This window comes from Gymnoscopelus braueri (genome assembly GCF_963280865.1).
Source record: "Gymnoscopelus braueri genome assembly, chromosome: 12".
Taxonomy (NCBI): Eukaryota; Metazoa; Chordata; class Actinopteri; order Myctophiformes; family Myctophidae; genus Gymnoscopelus; species Gymnoscopelus braueri.
The window spans coordinates 6,061,239-6,084,107 of NC_137614.1; the positions used below are offsets into that span (position 1 = coordinate 6,061,239).

A 22,869-nucleotide genomic window follows, 5' to 3' on the forward strand; every position below is an offset into this window, starting at 1 on the left:
GAAGGATGAGGCAGGGCAGGGCACTGCGTCAGGCACCTGGAACTAGTGGCAAGCAAACGTGGATCGTCTACACAAGAATGCTACAAATGGCACTATATGTGTCACATGGGAGGACCACGTCAGAAATGTGGACCTCTACTCTACTGTTAACCACGGGTCACAGACAAGGTCAGAGAGAGAAGGGTGAGGCTGGGCTGACCGCGTCAGGCACCTGGAACTGGTGGCGAGCAGGTGCCCACATTTCCCTAGTGCCCAATGTCTCCACCCCTAAGTGCCCACTCGTCCAGGTGCCCACATGTCCCTAGTACCCAGATGGTTTTGGTGCCCAGTTGTCCCTAGTGCCCAGTTGACCAAGTGCCCTCATGTCCCTAGTGCCCATGTGTCCCTAGTGCCCACTTTTCCCTAGTGCCCAGATGGTTTTGGTGCCCACCTGACCGGTTACCCCTCCTATATGGGCATAACAGAGACCCCAGCTCTCCTTTTTTTCTTTTTGCCAGACCCAGGGGTCAGGCCTGCATGAGGCTTTGTCGGTCCCCTTTTGTTATCGTTTTCGTTATATGGACGAAAACATTTTCTTACATGTCCCTCTTTTTGATTGGCCAAGCTTAGCGTGACGTAGTTTAGAAACCATTCAGATTTCCGGCCATTCAGATTTCAACCACTAGGGGTCTGGCAGTACCAGGTCCCCTGGTTCCCTTGTTTTGTTACATATCATGAAATATCAAAGTGCTTTCTTGCCTTAGGCAGTGTGTGCATGCCCACCTGAGAGCCCATTCTGGGTAGCACGGGGGTGGGGTGGGGGGTAAAGATAATTTGTCCCCTTGGTGGTATTAATCTGTCCCTGCCAGGATGAAACCGTATAGGATTAAAACATTAAAATCCACACGACAGGAATATGTACCATGCACATGAGATAGAACATGAAAGGCCTTTAATGGTCTCCCGAGGGGAACTTCATCTGTCTTAGAGTTACAACAGTCATCATAGGGAAAAACAGCCAATAAAAACAACAACAGATAATAGAAATATGATAGGCTGTAAAATAAGGAGGCCAGCAAGGCCGGGTACGTAAAAAGAAAAAAATCACACCCAGTGTGAAGTGGGCGGTGTGGTCACAGTGGTCATCACAGTGATGGAAGTTCACTTAAAGAAAAGTAATATTGTGGACCAACCATTGTACACCCCTAACTTAAAAAAAACCATATTTGTGTTTTTTTTAAGAAAAAAAAAACATAAATGTGTTTTTTTTAAGTGCATAGTCCTATTTATAGGGCTATGCACATGTGTCATGTTTCACTAGCCAATCACAGTCCTGAATAGACTGTGATTGGCCAATCACGGTGCAGGATTAGGGGGGTACACTGGTGGCCAATCACAGCGCAGGGTTGGGGGGGTGCAATCGAATGTCGATGTCCAAACCTCACATATAGGGGCGGTTTCACCGCCCAAAAAGGACATAGCGTAGCAAAATATCGCTTATTATCATCAATCATATTAATACTGATAATAATTATAATAGTTTCCTATTATCACATTTAGGCTTTGTTCTGACTGCATGCAGGCAATTCTGATTTGTTTCTCAAATCTGATCTTTAGGACTGACTGTCCACACTGTTGTTAAATCTTATCAAATGGGGGTCCATGGACTAATCAATGCACATCATAATGGGAGGTAACTTGAAATGAAGCAGGTTGAGAATCACTGGCCTATCAGATCACACTGTCATCCCACCAATCAGATCCCAACATGGACATCCTGCCTCATCAGCAATTATGCTTTGCAGCTGTGTCTTCAATCAGGCTCAACCCACCTGCTCTCCTCCTCCAAACCACAGACTAACCTGCAGTCAACCAACCTTTCTCCTCCTGTTTGTTGTGGTTACACTTTCCTTCCTTCAGAGCTCCATTTGAACATGAAACGATAAACAAACATGATCTACAACTTGACCGAAGCTTTAACCAAGCTTGCCAGTAAAAGTAAGGAACAGTGGTGGAAAAAGTACCCAAATGTTTTACTTAAGTAAAAGTATCAATACTGCAATGTAGAAATGCTCTGTTACAAGTAAAGGTCCGGAATTCAAAATGTACTTGAGTAAAAGTACAAATTTTATGCTTTTATTTATTAGTTATTATTATTGTACACTGCTGGTCCTGAGTACGATTTTCGTTTCATGTGAAAACATGTTAATGACAAATAAAGTGAACCTTGAACCTGGAAAAGTATTGGTATCAAAATGTACTTAAAGTACAGAAAGTAAAAGTACTAAAATGTTTGAAAATAGCTGATCTACAAGCTCACAACGCGTAGATCTGCTATTTTCAAATAGCCTATGTATAAAATAGGGCTAAAGTGGTTAATGTATGTTTTATAATGTAATAATTTATGTCTGCAAAGTAACTAGTAACTAAAGTTTCCAAATAATTGTAGTGGAGTAAAAGTACAATATTTGCTTCTGAGATGTAGTGGAGTACCTGTTTCCTAGGCTGTGTGTTTTCCACTTCCTGTCAGATTTCATTGGATATCATTAGTCATCTGACCAGTTTCATTGGATCAAATCGACAGGAAGTGGAAAACACACAGGAAGTGGAAAGCCTAGGAAACAAGTGAATAGACAATTGGAAATACTCCAGTAAAGTAAAAGTACCTCAACATTGTACTTAACTACAGTACTTGAGTACCATGTACTTAGTTACTTTACACCACTGGTAAGGACGATGGCTATATCATCATCATCATCATCATCATGAGGTCCCTCCTCAGCTCTCTCTCCCCATTCAGTGAATCCAACGTGTCTAATTGATTTTCAGACAACTCGTCAAAATGACATCAGCCCGCAGGATTTTCTCTCAATCTAGTGTACCATGAAGAAGACATTAAATATCAATTACTACGCTCGTAATATTCCTCCGGGCGTCGAGTGGTGTGGGTTTTAACCCATTCAATCCGGGGACGCATCTCTGTCATTTTTTATTTATTTGGCTGTTCAAAAATAGCAGATCTACAAGCTCATAGCACGGCACTCGTGCCGTGCTATGAGCTTGTAGATCTGCAATTTTTTGAAAAATTGTGAAAATGTCTGCAAATGACAGATCTACAAGCTCATAGCGCTCATAGTTTTTCATGTCAAGGACCCCCAAAATGATGTTTATTTTTGGTGCGGACTCCCGTCTTCAAACATATTTTTGTGCCAGGATTTTTCTAAAATGGCAGATCTACAAGCTCGTGCTTGTAGATCTGCTATTTTTGAATAGCCAAAGAAATCTAAAAATGACAGATGCGTCCCCCGGATTGAATGGGTTAAATTTAGACATGGGGTTGTGGGGGGATGAAAGCTGATTTCCACAGGGTGTATAACTCAGCACACATAGTGAATGACAAGAGTGAGTCTGATTTCCCTTAATGGATGTTTGCGTGTGTTTTTTGCTTCTCCCCCCCCCCCCCCCCCCCTCTCCTCCTTCCTTCCACCAAACCTACCCCCTGCAGTAAGAGTGCAGAAAAGCAGCCAGCACGCCCACAACCACCACTGGGACCAAAGCACCAGCGGCGGCGGCGTTAACTACTGTCACGGCGGTGGCACCGGCAGCCTCGGAAAGCCATGGAGCAGCCCCAGCCACCACCCCCGCAACCAGCCGCCGCAGCATGACCACTGCAAATGTAAGTTTTAGAAAGTTGATCGATTCTGACAGCCCGACCGTCGCTGCTGCTGCTGGCCCCATGGGCGACTACGTATGATGAAGTCATCTGTTCCCCCAGTGGCTACTACTGTACGAGTTGATGTCGTCGTTGTTGCCGTTCCTGGCGTTCTGTATAATTCTGAAAACCTCAGGGATCACATGGCGTTTGTTGTGCCAGTAGATTCTAAAGCCTAAGATGACAAGAATCCTCATGTTTGATATGCAGCATTATAAGGCCACGGGACGGCCTACGTTTTAGGTCAAGTTCTATCTGTGAGTGTATGTAAAATACTCCAGTGTTTATTTAACTCTGAGCGTGTACAAATGGAACCAAATGGACCCATTTCTACATGCTCAGAGTTAGAGCTAAACTCTCTCACTGCCAGACTTATTTCTGGCCGCGTTTGCCCACTGCCAGCGATTTTTTTTTTTTGTGTTCAGGAGCCGAGATACAGCCTTTTTCAGTAATAAGTTAAACAAGAAGTGAATGGAGCAGCAAATCTTCAGATCATGATATCTTTGGTTCTGAACATTAAAAAAAAATCTCAGTATGTCCAGTTTTGATGTTCAATCCGATTCCCAATTCCCCCGGGCCGGGGTCATACCACAATGGGACCCAATGCCTCCCTGCTTGGCTCTCAGCATCAAGGGTTGGATAGGTCCCTGCGACATACTAGAGCAGTGGTTCTCAACCAGTGGTCTGGGGAACACCAGTGGTCCTTGAGGGGGTTCCAGGTGGTCCCCAGCTAAATGATGGAGAGTTGGTGGTAACCAAATGGACCCTTATAGATCTTTAACTCTTGAGAGTGTAAAATGAAACCAAATGGACCTGTTACATTATTGTTAAAGGAGAGAGCCAGACCAAAATACATGTGGATTGTATCTGCCTATAATCAGTCACCAACATACCTGATGCAGTTGACTTTTTTCATAGAAGCCCCTGCTCTCCATTCTGCAGACCCCTCCCACAGCAAGAATGGAGCATATCGCTAATTCGGCTATTTTCTTCGCTCCAAACTTTTTTTTCCCACGAATCGTCTCGATGTGCTGTAGTGTCCTGGCACTCACACATGCACTGTTTGTCACTCATGAGCTGCCGTAGCCTGATTATCAGCCTGAAGCTGCGTGGAGCTTCAGTCTGACATCGGCTGCAGTGTCGGCGATTGCAAGGGGGAGGGGATTTGAATTTCCCTAAACCAATCACAAGAGATCCACGGATCCGCCTACATCTGACGTCATCGCACAGCTTGTTTTAGCAGATATTCGCTGATTGGTTTGTCGTTAGACCCACCCCCACCTCCGACTCTCATTGGACGGTAGTGGAGGGTATCGAATATATCCTAGGCTTACTTTTGAACACCAGACCAAGAGGCAGTCCACTCAAGAGAGTGGGCGGGTCTATGGTTTGGAACCAGGCTAGAGCTGCCGTTCCTACAGAACGGCTCTGATGCGTGAACGTCTAGCGAGATTTCGTTTGGAGCGCTCCCCCTCCCCTCATGAGTGACAAACAGTGCATGTCTGGGCCCAAGGCTATTTCAGTTAGCCTTGTAGAAAACAAGGTTTACAATATTCCCACTGTTATCTCAAATAGAGCCTCCGGGACAAGGAGTGACTTTAAAAACTCTGCAAATATAGCAAATTTAACACGCATTCCCTGTAGAGGCAACAGCCAGATAGTTGAATGCCTGAAGCTAAACCTGGCCCTATTTAACATCAGGTCACTTAATGACAAGTCTTCCTCTGTAAATGATATCATCTGTAAAGAGAAACTAGATATTATCTTTTTAACAGAAACTTGGCTTGGATCTGATGGAGCGGTGCCCCTAGCTGCAGCATGCCCACCAAAGTACAGTTTCATTCACTCAGGACGTGAGGGAAAAAGAGGAGGTGGTCTGGCGAATATCTTTTCTGACACTTTAAAATTCAAACCTCTGCCAAACCTCGGCAGTTTTAAATCATTTGAATACCAGGCCACCATATTGGAGAGTCAATCCTCTGTGCTTATGATTAGTATGTATCGACCTCCAAAGTGCAGCAAAGCCTTATTTCTAACAGAAATATCAGAACTTTTATCTATCTGTTCCACTAATTATGACAGAACTCTGATTACTGGAGATGCTAATCTACATGTTGACATTGTTTCGGATGTTGTGGCTATGGGTTTCCTACAGTTACTGCACAACTTTGACTTTATTCAACATGTTGTTGGGCCAACACATAAACATGGCCATACCCTGGACTTGGTGATCACTAAAGGTTTGAATATCACTGTTGACAGTATTATTGATAAGCCCGAACTAACAGACCACTATTTATTGTGTTTTAATATGACTGTCTCTGATCTAGGGAAAAACAATACAGAATATACTATAAAAAAACGTTTTTTTAGCTCATCTGCAGCAAACGAGTTTCCTCGTCATCTGGCGTGTGTGCAGGTGCCCCCCCTACTTGATGCTCCCTCAGTGAATGATATGGTTCAACATTTTAATCTCAAATTAGAGTCAGCTCTCGACATAGTGGCTCCTATGAAAACTAAAAAGAAACTTAACTCTAGAGTAACACCCTGGATCGATGCGCACATGCGCTCACTCAAGAAAGAATGTCGTAAAGCTGAGCGAATTTGGAGAAAAAACAAACTCACTGTCCACCTAGAGATCTTTAAGAAGTCAACAGTGGCCTATAACAAAGCACTGCGCTTGGCAAGGCAGGCATATTTTTCATGCATTATCAATGACAACAAGCAAAATGCCAGAGTCTTATTCTCTACCATTGAACATCTCTTAAACCCCCCCCAGGCTTACAAGGAGTCGCTCCCTGCTTCTAAAGCTAAGTGTGATGAGTTCGCATCCTTTTTTGAAAACAACATTTTTAGCATTCGAGCTGGTATTATGAATGCTGATGCTAGCACTGCAAATGCGGCAAATGGTGCATGGTGCAAAAATGTAGATCCCTCCAGAGGAAGCCTAATATCATTCTGCGCAATTAATGAAGAGGAACTCCGTAAAACTATATCACAGATGACATCATCATCTTGCTCACTGGATGTAGTACCCACCCCGTTTCTCAAAGAGGTTTTAGACAGTGTTATTGGAGATATCCTAAGAATTGTAAACAGCTCTCTACTTTCAGGCGTCTTTCCAGACTCACTGAAAACGGCTGTAGTCAGGCCGCTACTCAAGAAACACAACCTTGATCCATTGGTGCTGGGTAATTATAGACCAATCTCAAATCTGCCATTTTTGGGCAAGGTCTTAGAAAAAACTATCTTTCATCAACTGGATGTGTTCCTACAGAACAATAAGGTTCATAACAAATTCCAATCTGGCTTCAGGAAAGGTCATAGTACAGAAACAGCACTTGTAAAAGTAATTAATGATCTAAGGGTGTCCGCTGACGACAAAAATGTATCTGTTCTCCTACTTCTTGACTTAACCGCTGCTTTTGATACGATTGATCACACAATTCTACTACAACGTTTGGAGTACTGGATTGGTTTGTCAGGCACAGCCTTGTCTTGGTTTCACTCTTACCTAACAGGCAGAAGCTATTTTGTCAGTCTAGCTAACTTTGACTCAGACAAACACAACATCTGTTCTGGTATTCCACAGGGCTCAATTCTGGGTCCCTTATTGTTCTCCCTGTATATACTACCGCTGGGAGAACTCATCGCCGATCACGGAGTGAACTTCCATTTCTATGCTGATGATACCCAGCTGTATCTTTCAGTAGCTCCAGACGACCCCTGCGCTCTAGACCCATTGTTGACCTGTCTGTCCAGTATAAAATGCTGGATGAGTGAGAACTTTCTTAAGCTAAATGAGGATAAAACAGAAGTTCTCATAATTGGCTCCAGTGAGCAGAGAGAATCAATAACAAGTAGACTTGGTAACCTGGCTGTAGAAAGTAACACCACAGTAAAGAACCTGGGGGTGATTATCGATTCTGAATTGAATTTCAATACACACATTAATCATGTCACCAAGATTGCTTTCTTTCATCTTAGAAATATTGCGCGAATTAGAGACTATCTGTCGTTAGACGATGCAAAGACGCTGATCCACGCTTTTGTTTTCTCTCGGCTTGATTACTGCAACGCACTCTTCTCTGGCCTGCCAAAGAAAACAACTGACAGATTACAACTTGTTCAAAATGCGGCAGCCAGAATTTTAACTAAAACCAGGATGAGAGAACATATCACTCCAGTTCTTGCTTCACTACACTGGCTCCCGGTTGTTTTTAGGATTGATTTTAAAATTATTTTAATAGTTTATAAAGCTCTAAATGGTCTGGCACCTACCTACCTCTCTGACTGCCTAGAGAGATATGTTCCAAACCGGGCCCTCAGGTCTTCAAGTGCTGACCTGCTCGAGGTGCCTACAATGACATATAAAAAATACGGTGAAGCAGCATTCTGCTTTTACGGACCGACAGTGTGGAATAAACTCCCATTACACCTAAGACAGGCAGCCTCTGTCGATAGCTTTAAAGCACAGCTCAAGACCTATTACTTCACTCTTGCTTTTAGCTGATTCTTTGGTTGATTTTTAATTCCTCACTGTATTCCCTATTTTAATGTTGTTTTATGCCTTTGCTTTTGCCTTTGCTTTTATTTTATTTTATTTTATTTTTGTTTGCTTTATTGTTAAATTGGTTCTAACTGTAATTGTATTCTTGCTCTGTAAAGCACTTTGAGCTGCATTTCATGTCATGAAAGGTGCTATACAAATAAAGTTTATTATTATTATTATTATTATGTGTGAGTGCCAGGACACTACATGGAGACATTCGTGAAAAAAAAAGAAGTTTGGAACGACGAAAATAGCCGAATTAGCGATATGCTATAGGCTCCATTCTAGCTGTGGGAGGGGTCTGCAGAATGGAGCACAGGGGCTTCTATGAAAAAAGTCAACTGCATCAGGTATGTTGGTGACTGGTTATAGGCAGATATCTCATCCTCATGTATTTTGGTCTGGCTCTCTCATTTAAACATCTGCATTACTTCATTAAATAATTATTTTGATCAAAGTTTGCCTCTTATCTCTCTTATGGTACCAACATCAATACAGCATGGAGTTGTGGACAAAATCCAACGATAACTAAATAGTCAAAGTTTTGGGTCTGCGAGAGTCTAAATCTCATCAAATGGTGGTTCCATCGCTCAAATGCTGAATAAATAATGGACCTTGATATGAAAAGGGTTGAAAACCACTGTACTATAGAGTCATGTCCAGGGGGGTATACTTGTACATCAAGCTGCCTAACGCTACAGAAACAGGAGAGCCGAAGTCTGACGTAATTTATTTTACACATCCTTTGTTTGTCTACCTGGTTCGCGGTTTTCCACCCCCATTCTGAATCCCCATAGACGTATTTAATATCGTGTCAAATAAGAACTGTGTTCCAAAAATAAACAAATGACCCTGGCGATTCTACTCTTATGGATATGAAGCATCAACTGACGGTGAGAAAACGATAATGTTACTTCCGCCGAATTAGTAAAATCTTCGCCAGAAATAGACTGTATCAGATATAAGGGACTGACTATCATAAACGATACAGAACCTCCTCCCTGGCAATATCGCGAGGACAGTTTGTTTATTTTTGGAACACAATTCTTATATGAGACGATTCTATGATGACCCAATGTTATTCTCCATAGCTAAATTACTTTACGAACCTGGGGATGAATGAGTGACGTCAGGACTTCTGTACTCTATAGGCTCCTGACATGTTATATGGGCCACAAGGCTCGGCAAGGCTTACTTCATACATGGGCAACTGGTGGCCCGGGGGCCACATGCGGCCCCCACCTTCACTCAATGCGGCCCACAGGTTAATATCGGAATACTGATATATTATTGATTTCAGCTGTTACAATTCCAAAAATGCAAACATGACCCGCTTTAATTACTTCAGTCTATATTAGTAGCTTAATGACTAGTATTACAATATTATTGTCTTTTTTTTGTCCAATGTATTTGTATTAAAGTTCATAAACCCTAACATAAGTATAACTAAATTCATTCGAAATGAAATAAAAATGTTACTTTTCAGGATTCCAATGAAAAAAATAGCACAACAAATCTGGATTCCAATTCAAAAATAGAAAAAAATAGCAGATCTACAAGCTCAAAACGTGTCACACTGTGGCGCGTTTTGAGCTTGTAGATCTGCTATTTTTGCTACTTTTGTGTGACATAGAATGGCGAAGTACGGCATTCATTTACGAAAAAAGTTGTCTGCCCAACAGTATATGCAATGTGGCCCTCTGGAGTGAGTATAGAAATATAGTGGCCCTCTCCATCATCAAAGTTGCATCACCCCTGGCTTACTTACTACTTTTGCTGTTCAATAGCAGTTGTGCTATAGGTTACGTGTAGGGTGTACCCCCCTATAGTACCTCCGTGCACCCATAGGGTTACACGTACCCCTATTTGAGAAGCACTGCTGCCTTAGACTAAAATGATCTATCTAAAGATATTCAAGCTATTTTCTGGGAATGTACGTTTTTCAATTCTGACAGCTCTGCTGCCGGTGTTGCACTGACTACAGCATGGGAGTCTTTTTCTTTCAGCGCGTTGCATTAATGTGTTCCCAGGATGCTCTTCTCTCTCCAGTGACTGTCACCATGTTTTTTTTTTTCTGTCTGAACGCGTGCCGCCGCATTATGCTTGTTGACGCTGTCAAAAGGATGTAGCGTTAGAGAGGGGACCCGGGAGTTTTGTACAAGTTCTTCATTGTTATGTGTAATAATACAGAGCCGAGTAGCATCGCTGCAGACAGTGAGATGCTCGTGAAGCTCTCCTCAGCACTGTGTGTGAAGTGAAAGAAGTAAGGGACAATGAGTCATGGCATGCAAGGGAAAGAGTGGTAGGAAAATACATCAAGTAATAGACCAATACATACAGTATACCGTACTGTGTGTGTTTGTGTGTGTGTGTGTATATACACACATGTACAGTATGTATGCAGTGGTGGAAAAAGTACTCACATTTCTTAAGTGAAAGTGTCAATACTGCAATGTTAGAAGTACCCTGTTACAAGTAAAAGTCCAGAATTAAACAATTACTTCAGTACAAATATTGGTATCAAAATTTACTTAAAGTACCAAAAGTAAAAGTACTCGAATGTTTGAAAATAGCCGATCTACAAGCGCACAACGCGTTGTGAGCTTGTAGATCGGCTATTTTCAAATAGCCTATGTAAAAAATAGGGCTGAAGTGGTTAATGTGTGTTTCATAATATAATAATTTATATCTGCAAAGTAACTAGTAACTAAAGTTTTCAAATAATTGTAGTGGAGTAAAAGTACAATATTTGCCTATTTGAGTAGAAGTAAAAGTATAGACAATTGGAAATACTCCAGTAAAGTAAAAGTACCTCAAAATTATAAATGTACTTAGTTACTTTCCACCACTGTATATTTGTGACACAGCAGCTCCGTTACTGAGAGAGAGAGACACACACACACACACACACACACACACACACACACACACACACACACACGCTAGTTAGTAAACCTCACTATTACCCCCTCCTTCCTTCAGTAGCACAACCAACCCTACAACCCCCTCCTCCCACTCACTCAGATCAGCTAACACAGGGAAGCTGTCAGAACCTTCCCTAAAACATCCGGGACAACGCTCCTCCACACGTCCCAGACTCTTCTCCCTTCTGGCTCCCAAAATGTGGAACAAACTCAGTTAGAACTGCAGACTATATCACTCCCAATTCTCCGCCGTAATCTGAAGACTCACCTCAGCCCGTAGCACTAATTGCCCTAGCCGTGGCGACCTTGCAGTCTTATGCAAAGGTTAAAATGTCATTTAGATGTTATTAGACAGATGCCTGGTTCCTTTGTTGACCTGGCATCCTAGATTTTGTATAGTTTCAATGTACAGTTGATGTATTATTTAATTTTTTGATATTATACTGCTTAGAGTGATGATAGGCTCTTGGTTTACCTATGATCCTAGATGACTATTTCTAAGCATTTGATGTATTACCTCGTGTTTACCTTGCGTCTGTAAATCGCTCTGTATTAAGAGTGTCAGCTAAATGCCTACATTGTAAATTGTAAGGCTGCACACTTGGTTTTAATATTTGTCAATATTGTTAACAAATGTAATATGTATAGTATCTGCCATTATTGATTTATTTATTTGTCCGTTCCCTCAAACATGTATACAGATACATTTGGCATATTTGGGGCATATTTACGTGAATGGTGATTAATCCTAATTAATCACAGCTAAACTGTGATTAATCTGTGATTAATCTGATTAGAATTTTTAATCTTTTGACAGGCCTATAGTAAGTGTGTGTGTGTGTGTGTGTGTGTACAGTATGTGTGTGTTTATCGGGGCGGGGGGGGGGCTAACATGACCATTTTTTTCACTTTCCACTTAAAGGAGTAGTTCACCCATTTTAAAAAAAACGTATTTTCTATCAATTACACACCTTGAATGTATGGAGATTTGTTATTTTTTGTCACATTCCTGAGCCGATAATTTGATGACCAGGTCATCATGGGTCATCAATATAATAATAAGGATGCAGGGGTTTAACCCATTAAGACCGGGAACGCATCTGTGTCCTTTTGAGACTTATTTGGCTTTTAAACAATAGCAGATATACATATAGCGCTAGGTATACTCTTGGTTGCTTGTTTTAGAAGAGAATGCACTTAAATGCTTCTGGTGATTATTAGTTTTCTTGCCTACCTATGTTGAATGCACTTATTGTAAGTCGCTTTGGATAAAAGCGTCTGCTAAATGACTGTAATAAATGACTGTATTGTAATGTAATACAAGCTCACCCCCAAGTGCCGCGCTATGAGCTTGCAGATCTGCTATTTTTCAAAAAATCGTGGAACATTTGTGCAAATCTTTGAATATATATATACTTTTTAAAGCGAACATTTGTAACTCAAATCTTTGCTTCATGGGGGTCCCTGGAACAACACATTTTGAGATGGGGGTTTGCGGCCAAACGCATATCTAGAAATGTTTTCTAAATCCTAACAGTATGTTGCTATATCAGTGGTGCTCTAACTTTTCCATGTCAAGGACCCCCCCAAAATGATATGTACGTATTCGGTCACGGACCCCCATCTCAAAATATGTTGTTCCAGGGACCCCCCAGAACAGGGCCGGCGCGCCCATCAGGAAGAGTAGGCAGTTGCCTAGGGCGCCACTAGGGGGGGGGGGGGGCGCCCCCAATTTTATTTATATATTTTTTATTTTAGGCTCCAGGTGGCGCTGTGGCAGAAAACGGTGGCGCGGCGCTGTCAGACATAGGATAGGCTCCTGTCCTCTGTATTACTTTCCGTTTAAAGAGACTGAGGTGCTCTTATTATGAAATGGGGGGGGGGGGGGGGCAGGAAAAATATTGCCTAGGGCGTCAAATTGCCCAGCACCGGCCCTGGCCCAGGAGCACAGATCGGAATTTGCACAAATGTTCCACGAATTTCTAATAGTGCCATTAGAACATCGTGGAACATCTGTGAGCTTGTATATCTGCTATTTTTGAATAGCCAAAGAATTAGCCAAAGATTAATAAAGTATTCAATTAATCAATCGGTCAAACAAACCTCTTTCCATCAACTGATGCAGAGTTAACTGTAGTTAACGTTATTTGTGTCCTTCGTCTTCCTTCCAGCTCTGGTGAGCGGCGGCGGTGGCGGCTTCTCTCCGTCGTCCACGGTCACGTCGGGGTTCAGCAGCCAGGGCAGCAGCACGCTGCCCTGCCCCGCCCTGCTGCCCGGCCCCCCAACCAGCCCCCGCAACAACACGGCCAAGAGGAGGAACCGCAGGAAGGACCACAAGAGCTCACGTACGTCAACGTCACACAATGATTACATAATCGTCTAAAACAGGTGGTCCGAGAGAGACCCCTAGGGGGTCCTCAGAGTTACTACCACTTTTTGGGTGGTGTAGCCGCCCCTATAAGTGGGGTTGGGACACCTCATTAGTACACCCTTCGCTGTACTGTGATTGGCTCATAATTAGTACACCCCTAGCATTAGTACACCCCTAGCTGTACTGTGATTGGCTGACTCTATTCAGCACTGTGATTGGCTAGCGAGTCACATGATGAAATCAATAACCTATAAATAGGACTATGCACAAAAAAAAAATATTTTTTTTTAAAGTGAGCTTCCATCACTGTGATGACCACTGTGATGACCACACCGCCCACTTCACACTGGGTGTGATTTTGTTGTTGTTGTTGCATTAACCACTTGAACACATCCCTGTTCTGAGGAGAACTTCAGCCAAAAATGGCAGATCTACAAGCTCACAAGCTCACAACTTGTGAGCTTGTAGATCTGCTATTTTCGGCAAGGAGGTTTGTTTGGTTTAGAGGGAAAGAAGAACAGACCAAGTACAGAGTGATTTTAAAGGTCAAGTTTACTAAGCATTGACAGTTTAGGTGGTTAAATGTCTGAAAATAAACATTAACATGAATGCAACACAACGATTGATAGGGCTGTCAAACAAGTCTATGAAGCTATCTATGAAACCTAGGAGAGTTTAATCTGCAACACAATGTAATACAATATGTAGTGGGGGGTCCCTGCGTCATCTCTCTCTCAGCTAAGGGGTCCTTGGCCTGAAAAACATTGAAGACCCCTGGTCTAATCGCAATTATTAGAGAGAATCGCTATTCTTTTTTGCATTATCGTCATAATCATCTTTAGAACGGATATTTGTCTCCGCCAGGCCGAAGGCATGGTGGAGAGTATGTTTTACCCTCTGTCCGTCCGTGTGTGTGTCCGTCCGCTCACAGCTAACATTGGTCAAGCTTCACGTGACATCACAATATGTAATATAAATAGGTAAGACAGGATTAATCAGGAACAGTACTTTCTTTTACCACCTCGCCTGGCGGAAACCTGTGCTCCGAGGAGCACATTTTCTAGTTTTAAATATGTTTTTATATATATTTTTGGCTCTGTTTAGTGTTTACATTTTTTTGTGGGCTTTCTGTTTATTTATATTTTATTCATGTGTGGGCTCACTAGCAGCCAGGACATTCATATTTTCTGCCGACGTCGGTAGTCATGGCTGCCAGTTCCCACCTGATGTCGTGTGGCAGTTCAGACCGATCCAGACCGTACTGAATAACCGCTAGCTTACATAACGTCTTCAGACTAGGACTTAAGTCTAAGATGTGCACGCTGAGTGTGCTGTATCCTCCAAGGACCACAATACGATCTCCAACCCTGCAACTGCACATCCAATCCATCTGCTGCGTGGGGGCTTCCCCGCGGACCTCCCCGCTGTCAAGTCTTTTCCAGGAGAAGTTCTCTGGGTTGAATTTCCACAGAACATTGTCTAAGGGTTTGGCAACATTGTCACCGTATTTGCCACCGCATATGTACAGCTCATCGTTGTAGGCAAAGGCTGAATGAGTCCAGCGTCTTCCTTCTGGATGAAGGTTTGCAGGAACGTTCAGCCAGCAGTCGGTCTCTGTGTCAAACACTCTGATGTCCCCCTGGTGGCCCCCAAATACAAACATCTTTGTCCCGATGATGGTGGAAGAGTGATGGGATGAAGCAGGTGGTGCGTTGCCTCTGGTGTTAATTACAGACCAGACCATTGAGGTGGTGTCCAACTTGTCGATGTCATTAGTGCTTCCAGGCTGGGTTATTCCTCCGTGAATATACATGACCTTCCCCAAGACACAGGCTGAGTGGCCGTACCTCGCCTCTGGAACGCTCCCAGAAGCCTGGGGCTTCAACCATCTGTGGGTGTTCAGATCAAACGCGTAAAGCTCGTCTAAAACCCCTTTGTCTAAACTCCAACTCGGACGTGACGTGGAACCGCCCCAGACGTAGATACCATCTTGCACCAGGACAGCCGTCTGGCCCCGGCGCATGGAGGGAACCTCCAGGCGACTTTCACCTCTTCTGGTCGTCAATGGAGGCGTCTTCACCCAGCTCAACGACACTGTGTTGAAGACATGCACCCACATATGGCCGCCGACCGTCCCGTGGCCTCCGAACACATAGATCGTCTGCCCCACGGCTACAGCTGCAGTGTAGGGATTCTTAGTTCCTCTTTTACGCAAATGCAACGTCCAGCGCAACATGACTATCTGTTTGTCTTCTCGGTTTCCCTATCTGTCTCTCTCTCTCCCTATCTGACTCTCTCTCCCGATCTCTTCCTCACGCAGTCTTTCTGGACATGTGTAACACGTTATTTAGGCGGAGCAGAGCTGTGGTCTGACGTCACTCACAACACAAGCCGTCGTTAGGTCTGTCACCAGCATGACATTTTACTCCACAATTCATTGTCAGACAAATATTTGTGATTAATGATTTAAATGTGTTTTTGAGGCATTGAACATGGGTACATAATAGGAATACAAATTACTTTTCTGTTTGCCTTTTATGACTTTATAAACGCAAATTGCACAGGGCAGATATGACAAATAACTTAACACATGGAGTGCCAAAACTGGAGCTCTACGGTTTTGCAAATACACCCGTTGAGTGCCATAACGGTAGATCTAAGTGAGGAGAATTATTATTGTCTCCGCCAGGCCGAAGGCATGGAGGAGAGTATGTTTTCACTTTGTGTGTGTGTGTCCGTCTGTCACCAACTGCGATTGGCTAGCGAGACACATGATGACATCACTCATATCATACCTACCTGACCTGGCGGAGACCTGTGCTCCGAGGAGCACATCCTCTAGTTCCACATGTTTTTTTATAGTATAGTATATTTTTTAAAATACTTTATTAGTCAGAAATGTAAACAGCAGGAGGTACAGTCAGACATTAAGGATAAAAGGATAACACAAAAAAGTCCTGGGGACTTGGGTTGTGAGCTTGTAGATCAGCTATTTTAGAAAAAGTTTTTAAGAAATCCATCCTATATTACAATTGCCTAATCGGTGGACGGACGGACGGACGGACAGCATGCACTGATGTCAGACACAAACAGAAACCGTTGCCTAACAACGCCGATGCCTAGTTTAGAAAACTTTGCCCAAAATAGAGACGCTAGGAGAGGAAACCATGCAAGGCACCAACCTGCTCATCATGAGCAGTCGGGGGTTAAGTCTCTCGCTCGACATGCAGCCGCAAGGAGGGGGGGGGGGGTGGGGGGTCATACCGGGTACCTTCTGATTCCAAGATGGCTGATCCTCTGGCGGCCCAGTTGGGGTCACACTCAGCAGTGACAGGGACTGACTGTACACATGGGGGGGTCGAGGGGGATTGGCATAACCACTAAATTTGGGAGAATTCTTTTTTTAAATATCACCAGCCTGTGATGACAACCCTTGGATCGCTGACTTCAGGCGGTACTGACGTAAAACTAGCATGAATGACTCACCCCCCCCCCCCCTCTCTCTCTCGCTGTCTCTCTCTTGCTGTCTCTGTAGGTTACATGTCTTTTTTTCTCTCTTTTCCTCCCCACTCTTTCTGCATTTGTCTGCCTTTTTTTTTGTCCACCATCTTTCTCTACCTTCCCCTCCCAAGGTTAATATAGGTTTGTGTTTCAGTTTAGATTTACTTAGCTTGTATATCTGCTATTTTTGAATAGCCAAAGAAATCTCAAAATGACACGGATGCGTTCCCGGTCTTAATGGACTATAATGTCATTTTATAATGCGTTTCCTTTGCTTGATGTTTTTTTGTTAAACACCATTGAATCTCCTTGGGCCAATCAGTGACTGCGTTTCAACTGCTGTCCGTACAACAGTGAAAAGCATCAAAATAATGTTCTTATTTCTCATATTCTCTGCCTATGAGCCGAAGTCCAGACTGATACCGGGGAGGTTCGTGAGAGTGAATCCACGTAATCAGTCTGGCCAATGCCAGGCTAGTTTTTTGCCACAACTTGCCTTGCCTAACTCCACTTTTTTTCCCCATTTTTAGTTTTATTGAACTAGAATAACCCTCTGCTCTCTCCCTCCTCCTCCTCAGTGTCGCTGGCGTCCAGCTCGGTGGGTCCCGGGGGTCAGGTGGTCCACGTGGAGACCAGTGAGGTCATCCTGCGGGGGGATCCGCTCACGGGCTTCGGCGTCCAGCTCCAAGGGGGGGTCTTCGCCACCGAGGCCCTGTCCGCTCCTCCGGTCATCCGCTTTATCGAGCCCGACAGCCCGGCCGAGAGGTACGGTAAAAACTCTCTCTCACACACACACACACACACACACACACACACACACACACACACACACACACACACACACACACACACAGGTTTGTCTTGCTATACTTGGGAGGACATCAAAATGTTAGGACGAGCATTGAAAAATAGCAGATGTGAGCTTGTAGACCAGTTATTTTCCGGTGTGTGTCATCACCACACAACTGTGTGGTGATGACACACACCGGAAAATAACTGGTCTACGAGCTCACATCTGCTATTTTTCAATGTCTAACCCCTAACCCTAACCTCTAGATGTCTAATCCTATCCCGAAACTGAATCTTTTCGTTATTGTAAGCCTAAAAACCATAAAAGCATTTCTCTCCTGGCTGTGAGGACCAGGACAATGGTCCTCACTATGTCCATTTCTCAAATCCTACTACTTGAATGTATGCATTGACCTGAGCATAACAATTTCCCCTTGTGGATAATAAAGACATCTAATCTACTACTACTTACATTTGGTCCTCCAAAAGTATAGTAATACACAAACACACACTCACACACACACACACACACACACACACCAAATAAACAAATAGCCATACGCCGAGTCACCTTGAAACTAGAGCCTCCCAGTTCCGTTTCATAAGGAAAACATAACATGGGTCATATTTTCCCGGTGGCTAGGAGTGTTAATTGTGTTATGGCATCTATAGTTGTAAACCTCATGGTCATGGTGTTGTACCAGAGATTCTAAAATTTTTTTTAATGCTAAACCTTTTTCGTTCCCGGATTTCAATCCGGGAACACATACAGTGTCATTTTAGATTTTTTTTTTAGCTACTATAACCATTATTTTATACTTTGGGCTATTCAAAAATAGCAGATATACAAGCTCACAGCCGTGCTACGAGCTTGTAGATCTGCTATTTATTTGAAAAATCTTGAAAGTTTGGACAAATCTTTGAATATGTTTTTGAGTTAAAAAACATTTTTTAACTCAAATCTTTGCTTCTGGGGGGATTCTACAATGTCTTCTAAATCCTAACAGTTTTCTGAAACACATATGTTGCTATAATCAGTGGTTCTCAAACTTTTTCATGTCAAGGACCCCCAAAATGATATGCATTTGGCCGCCGACCCCATCTAAAAATATTTTGTTCCAGGGACCCCCCAGAAGCAAAGATTTGAGTTAAAAATGTTCGCGTAGAAATATATATATTCAAAGATTTCCACACATTTTCATCATTTAAAAAAAAAATGCAGATGGGTTAAGATGACATGGACCCCCCAGTTTGATATGCATTATAGGGCCACGGACCCCCATTTTTAGGACAATTTCCATCTCTGGGAGCCCAACACTGTAAAATCTCAATTTTCATCTACAGTAACTCTGAGCGCGTATTACCACATGGACCTGTAAGGCTCAGAGTTACAGACCCTCAAGGGTCCATTTTTCAAGGACCCCTGGGAGTCCCAGGTAATAGTAATAGTACATCAGACTTCTATAGCGTTTATCTTAGTACCCAAAGTTGCTTTACAAAACAAATCAAAATAAACTACTTTATTAGGAGCTAAAAACATTATAAGCTAGGACTAGAAAGCAGAAAGGGAGAATTGGTTTGGCGAAGAAAGCAAGTCTGAAAGGGGAGGGTTTTGAGCTTTGAACACGGCAATACTGCCAAAGACGTTTTAAATGTTTGTTTTTTTACATCAGAACCAGGAGATAACGCGATCCAAAGATTTACCGCTCCATTCACTTCCTGGTGAAAGTATATTCTGTATCTCGGCTGCTGTGATTTTCAACAGCGTATAACTAGCGAACGGGAGGTCAAGTTATTTTTTTTTGCGGAAGCACAGTGAAACCCTCCTTGATTAGCAACCATCAGGGGATCGATCATACTGGAGATAAATATTCTGTGACTACTTGAACCGGTAAGAAAATCGTAAAAAAATATGTGAAAACCCCTGGCAGTGAATGAGTTCATCTAAAGATATTCAAGCTCATTTTCCTTTAATCACACACACCGTTTTGGTTAAAGCTCCAGATTTGATCTCGACCACTTGACAACAATGTGTCGGTCGATTTAAGCCATCGATCCGGCCGGGTTGGTTTGGTATATTAGCGCATTTTAAAAGCCTCCCCTATTTTATTTATTCATCGATGGCGGTGACACGATACGGGCCCCAATTAACAAAGAGCCCCTGTCAAGTGGACGCGCGGCGTCTAGCGTTGCCGTGTAAGATTAACGGCAGCGCCCGTTCCCCTGGGTATCCTGTGACTAATCCCCACGAGCGACCTCTCGAGTAGGACATAATGTAATGATGTTGGGTCTGTCAGCGTCGATGCAGCCTTAATGAATAGCGGTGGCAGAGTGAATTAATCCTACTTGACAGAGCCTCCGTGTTTACCCTTCGTAGGAATAAGCATCGGTATGATGATTCAGAGGTTCTGAAAACTATGGGTCGGGGACCCCAAATTGGGTCGTGGGAAAGGTGATTTTTAGATTCATCCTTCCCCAATAAGCCTTTTATTTGTTTTTTGAAAAACACAGCTCGGGAATGCATTTTCTATAGGCCAAATACTGCATGCCATTAGCCTGGTTCCAGACGAATCTGCCTTTGCAAAATTGCATCGCACTTTAGCCCTCGGCAGATTAGGTCTGGCCCCCCTCCATAGAGATTCCATTTCTCTCCCTCCGCAGTTGTGCGGAACCAACCAGGGCCCAGTATCTAAATGTGGGCGGGCTTAACACCTTATTTGGAGCAATGACGTACAAGGAAGCACTGCTCTGATTGGTTCGTGAACAAGGAAGCACTGCTCTGATTGGTTTAGGTCTAACCAATAGAGTCCGTTTGGATCTTTTTGTAACCGCCCCTTGGAAAAAAATCTAGCGTTGATAGGGACCAGACTAATGTCCACGCAGTACGTCGTGTGATATTGTCTGGCCACGCGAGGCTAGCATGCCATGCTTCCATTTACAAATGTGTACGGGAACACTTTTCTCTAGCTTTTGAACTACATTGATAAGACACACAAAATCTTTCTAACATCATTTATATTCTTATCCAAGGCTACCACTGTATGCTTTATTTTTTAAATATGCAATTGCACAATAAATCACAAAGCCCTGTTCTCTAACATTGTTTGCTTTTGCTTTTCTAAGGCCAAATTGAGTCAATTTCTGATAGTTTGTGGCTTTTCAAATAGATCAAATAGTTATTTTTTTGTGTGATTCTTTGATACACACAAAAACCCACACTTCATGATTATTCGATTCTAAAAAGTAATAGATGGAATATTCGCTAAGAAAATAATGGATAGTTGCAGCCCTAATGATATGCATACTGTATATTTCTCTATATTTTTTTGTGTGTAGGTGCGGTCTCCTGCAGGTCGGGGACAGACTGCTGTCCATCAACGGTGTCCCCACAGAGGATGGGACGCTGGAAGAGGCCCATCAGCTGCTGAGAGACGCTGCTCTGGCTAACAAGGTCAACCTGGAGGTTGAGTTTGATGTGGCAGGTACATGTACTGTACATGTACTGTAGATGGACTCCGGTTGTAGGGATGCACTGATTGCGACATTCTGGGCCGATACCGATTTAAAATAACTATTTAAACTATAACTGATAAGTGTCCAGGGGGTCCCCAGCTAAATTATGCTGTTCAAAGATAGCAGATATACAAGCTCACAGCGTGTCACTTCGTGCTGCGCTGCGAGCTTGTACATCTGCTATTTTTGAATATTGGAAAAGGAAAATCTTGAAAGTATTGGAAAATGTTGCACTTTTTTTTTTAACACAAATCCTCTCTTCTGGGGGTCCCTGGCACAACACATTTCCAGATGGGGTCCGCGGCCAAATATATATCAATTTGGGGGTCCTTGACATGAAAAAGTAAAATATGCTATAAAGAGAGAATTCACCCCTAAAATGACTTTTTTTCCTATCGATTAGTCACCCTATGAAGACTTGAATTCATAGATATTTTTTAGTTTGTCTCATTCCCAAGACGACAATTTGATGAGCGGCAGCGGTTCCGGTAGGAGACACAAAGAGTCTCTCCTTTGTGTCTCCTACCAGAACCGCTGCCAACCGGTCCGCTGGTCATCAAATTATATTGTCTTAGGAATGAGACAAAAACAACAAAAATATCCATGAATTCAAGTCTCCATGGGGTGACTAATAGATAGGGAAAAAAAGTCATTTTGCGGGTAAACTATCCGTTTAAGAATATTTTGAGGTCAACACTTTCGTACTTTTCCTCCAGTGACATTTTGAATGTCTTTTAGATGTAACAGGGTATTTTTTGACATTTGTGCTACTGCTTCCACACCTCTGGTAGTAAAACTGTGAAGTGCATACATGTGATCTAAATGATTTTCTCTCACCCTCCTATGATCTTCTCAATCAGAGTCGGTGGTCCCCAGCAGTGGTACATTCCATGTCAAACTGCCCAAGCGGAGAGGAGTGGAACTGGGCATCACCATGAGCGGTGAGCTGTACCAAACGCATGCACTAGGGGGGGCTTTTGGTTCTCAAAGTGGGGTCCGGGGGACCCCCAGAGGTCCTTGGGGGGAGTACCAGGGGGTCCTCAGCAAAATTAGTTAATAGTCACAATCATTTTAACCACTTTAATCATATTTTATTCGTTGGCTATTACAAAATAGCAGATCTACAAGCTCATAGCGCGGCACTCTGAGCTTGTAGATCTGCTATTTTTTGAAAAATCCCTGGCACGAAATATTTTTGAGATGGGGGGCGTCTGCAGCCAAATGCATATTATTTTGGGGTGTCCTTGACATGAAACAGTTTGAGAACCACTGCACTAGGGGGCAGTGTTGCTCAAGCTGATAATAACGCTGACCCACACAGGATAGTAAATCTCCTCTTTAGAAGCAGTGAGCTGTGAAACTCTGTAATGTAATGGCACTGGAGCAGCCAGCTCATTATGTCTGACAAATCATGCTGGCCTAGGACCTCTGTTTATTTACCGTTACTCATTTATATGCTCTGACTGACTGACTTAATAGAATGATTGTGGATGATTTATATACAGTATGTTTGTTCTGCTCAGAATAA

The 22,869-nt window shown here is 43.0% G+C and overlaps 1 protein-coding gene across 1 annotated transcript in view; it reads left to right on the forward strand.

The window, feature by feature from the left end:
- The window catches only part of LOC308097438 (glutamate receptor-interacting protein 2-like), a gene marked incomplete at its 3' end in the record, with an annotated part of 107,536 nt that overhangs the window by 57,723 nt on the left and 26,944 nt on the right, over positions 1-22,869 (forward strand). Inside the window, exons 10-14 of the mRNA XM_080445196.1 lie at positions 3,485-3,655; positions 13,339-13,512; positions 17,618-17,804; positions 21,165-21,310; positions 22,202-22,282. Of these exons, the coding sequence (XP_080301322.1) occupies positions 3,485-3,655; positions 13,339-13,512; positions 17,618-17,804; positions 21,165-21,310; positions 22,202-22,282 (759 nt within the window). The remainder of the gene's footprint in view (positions 1-3,484; positions 3,656-13,338; positions 13,513-17,617; positions 17,805-21,164; positions 21,311-22,201; positions 22,283-22,869) is intronic.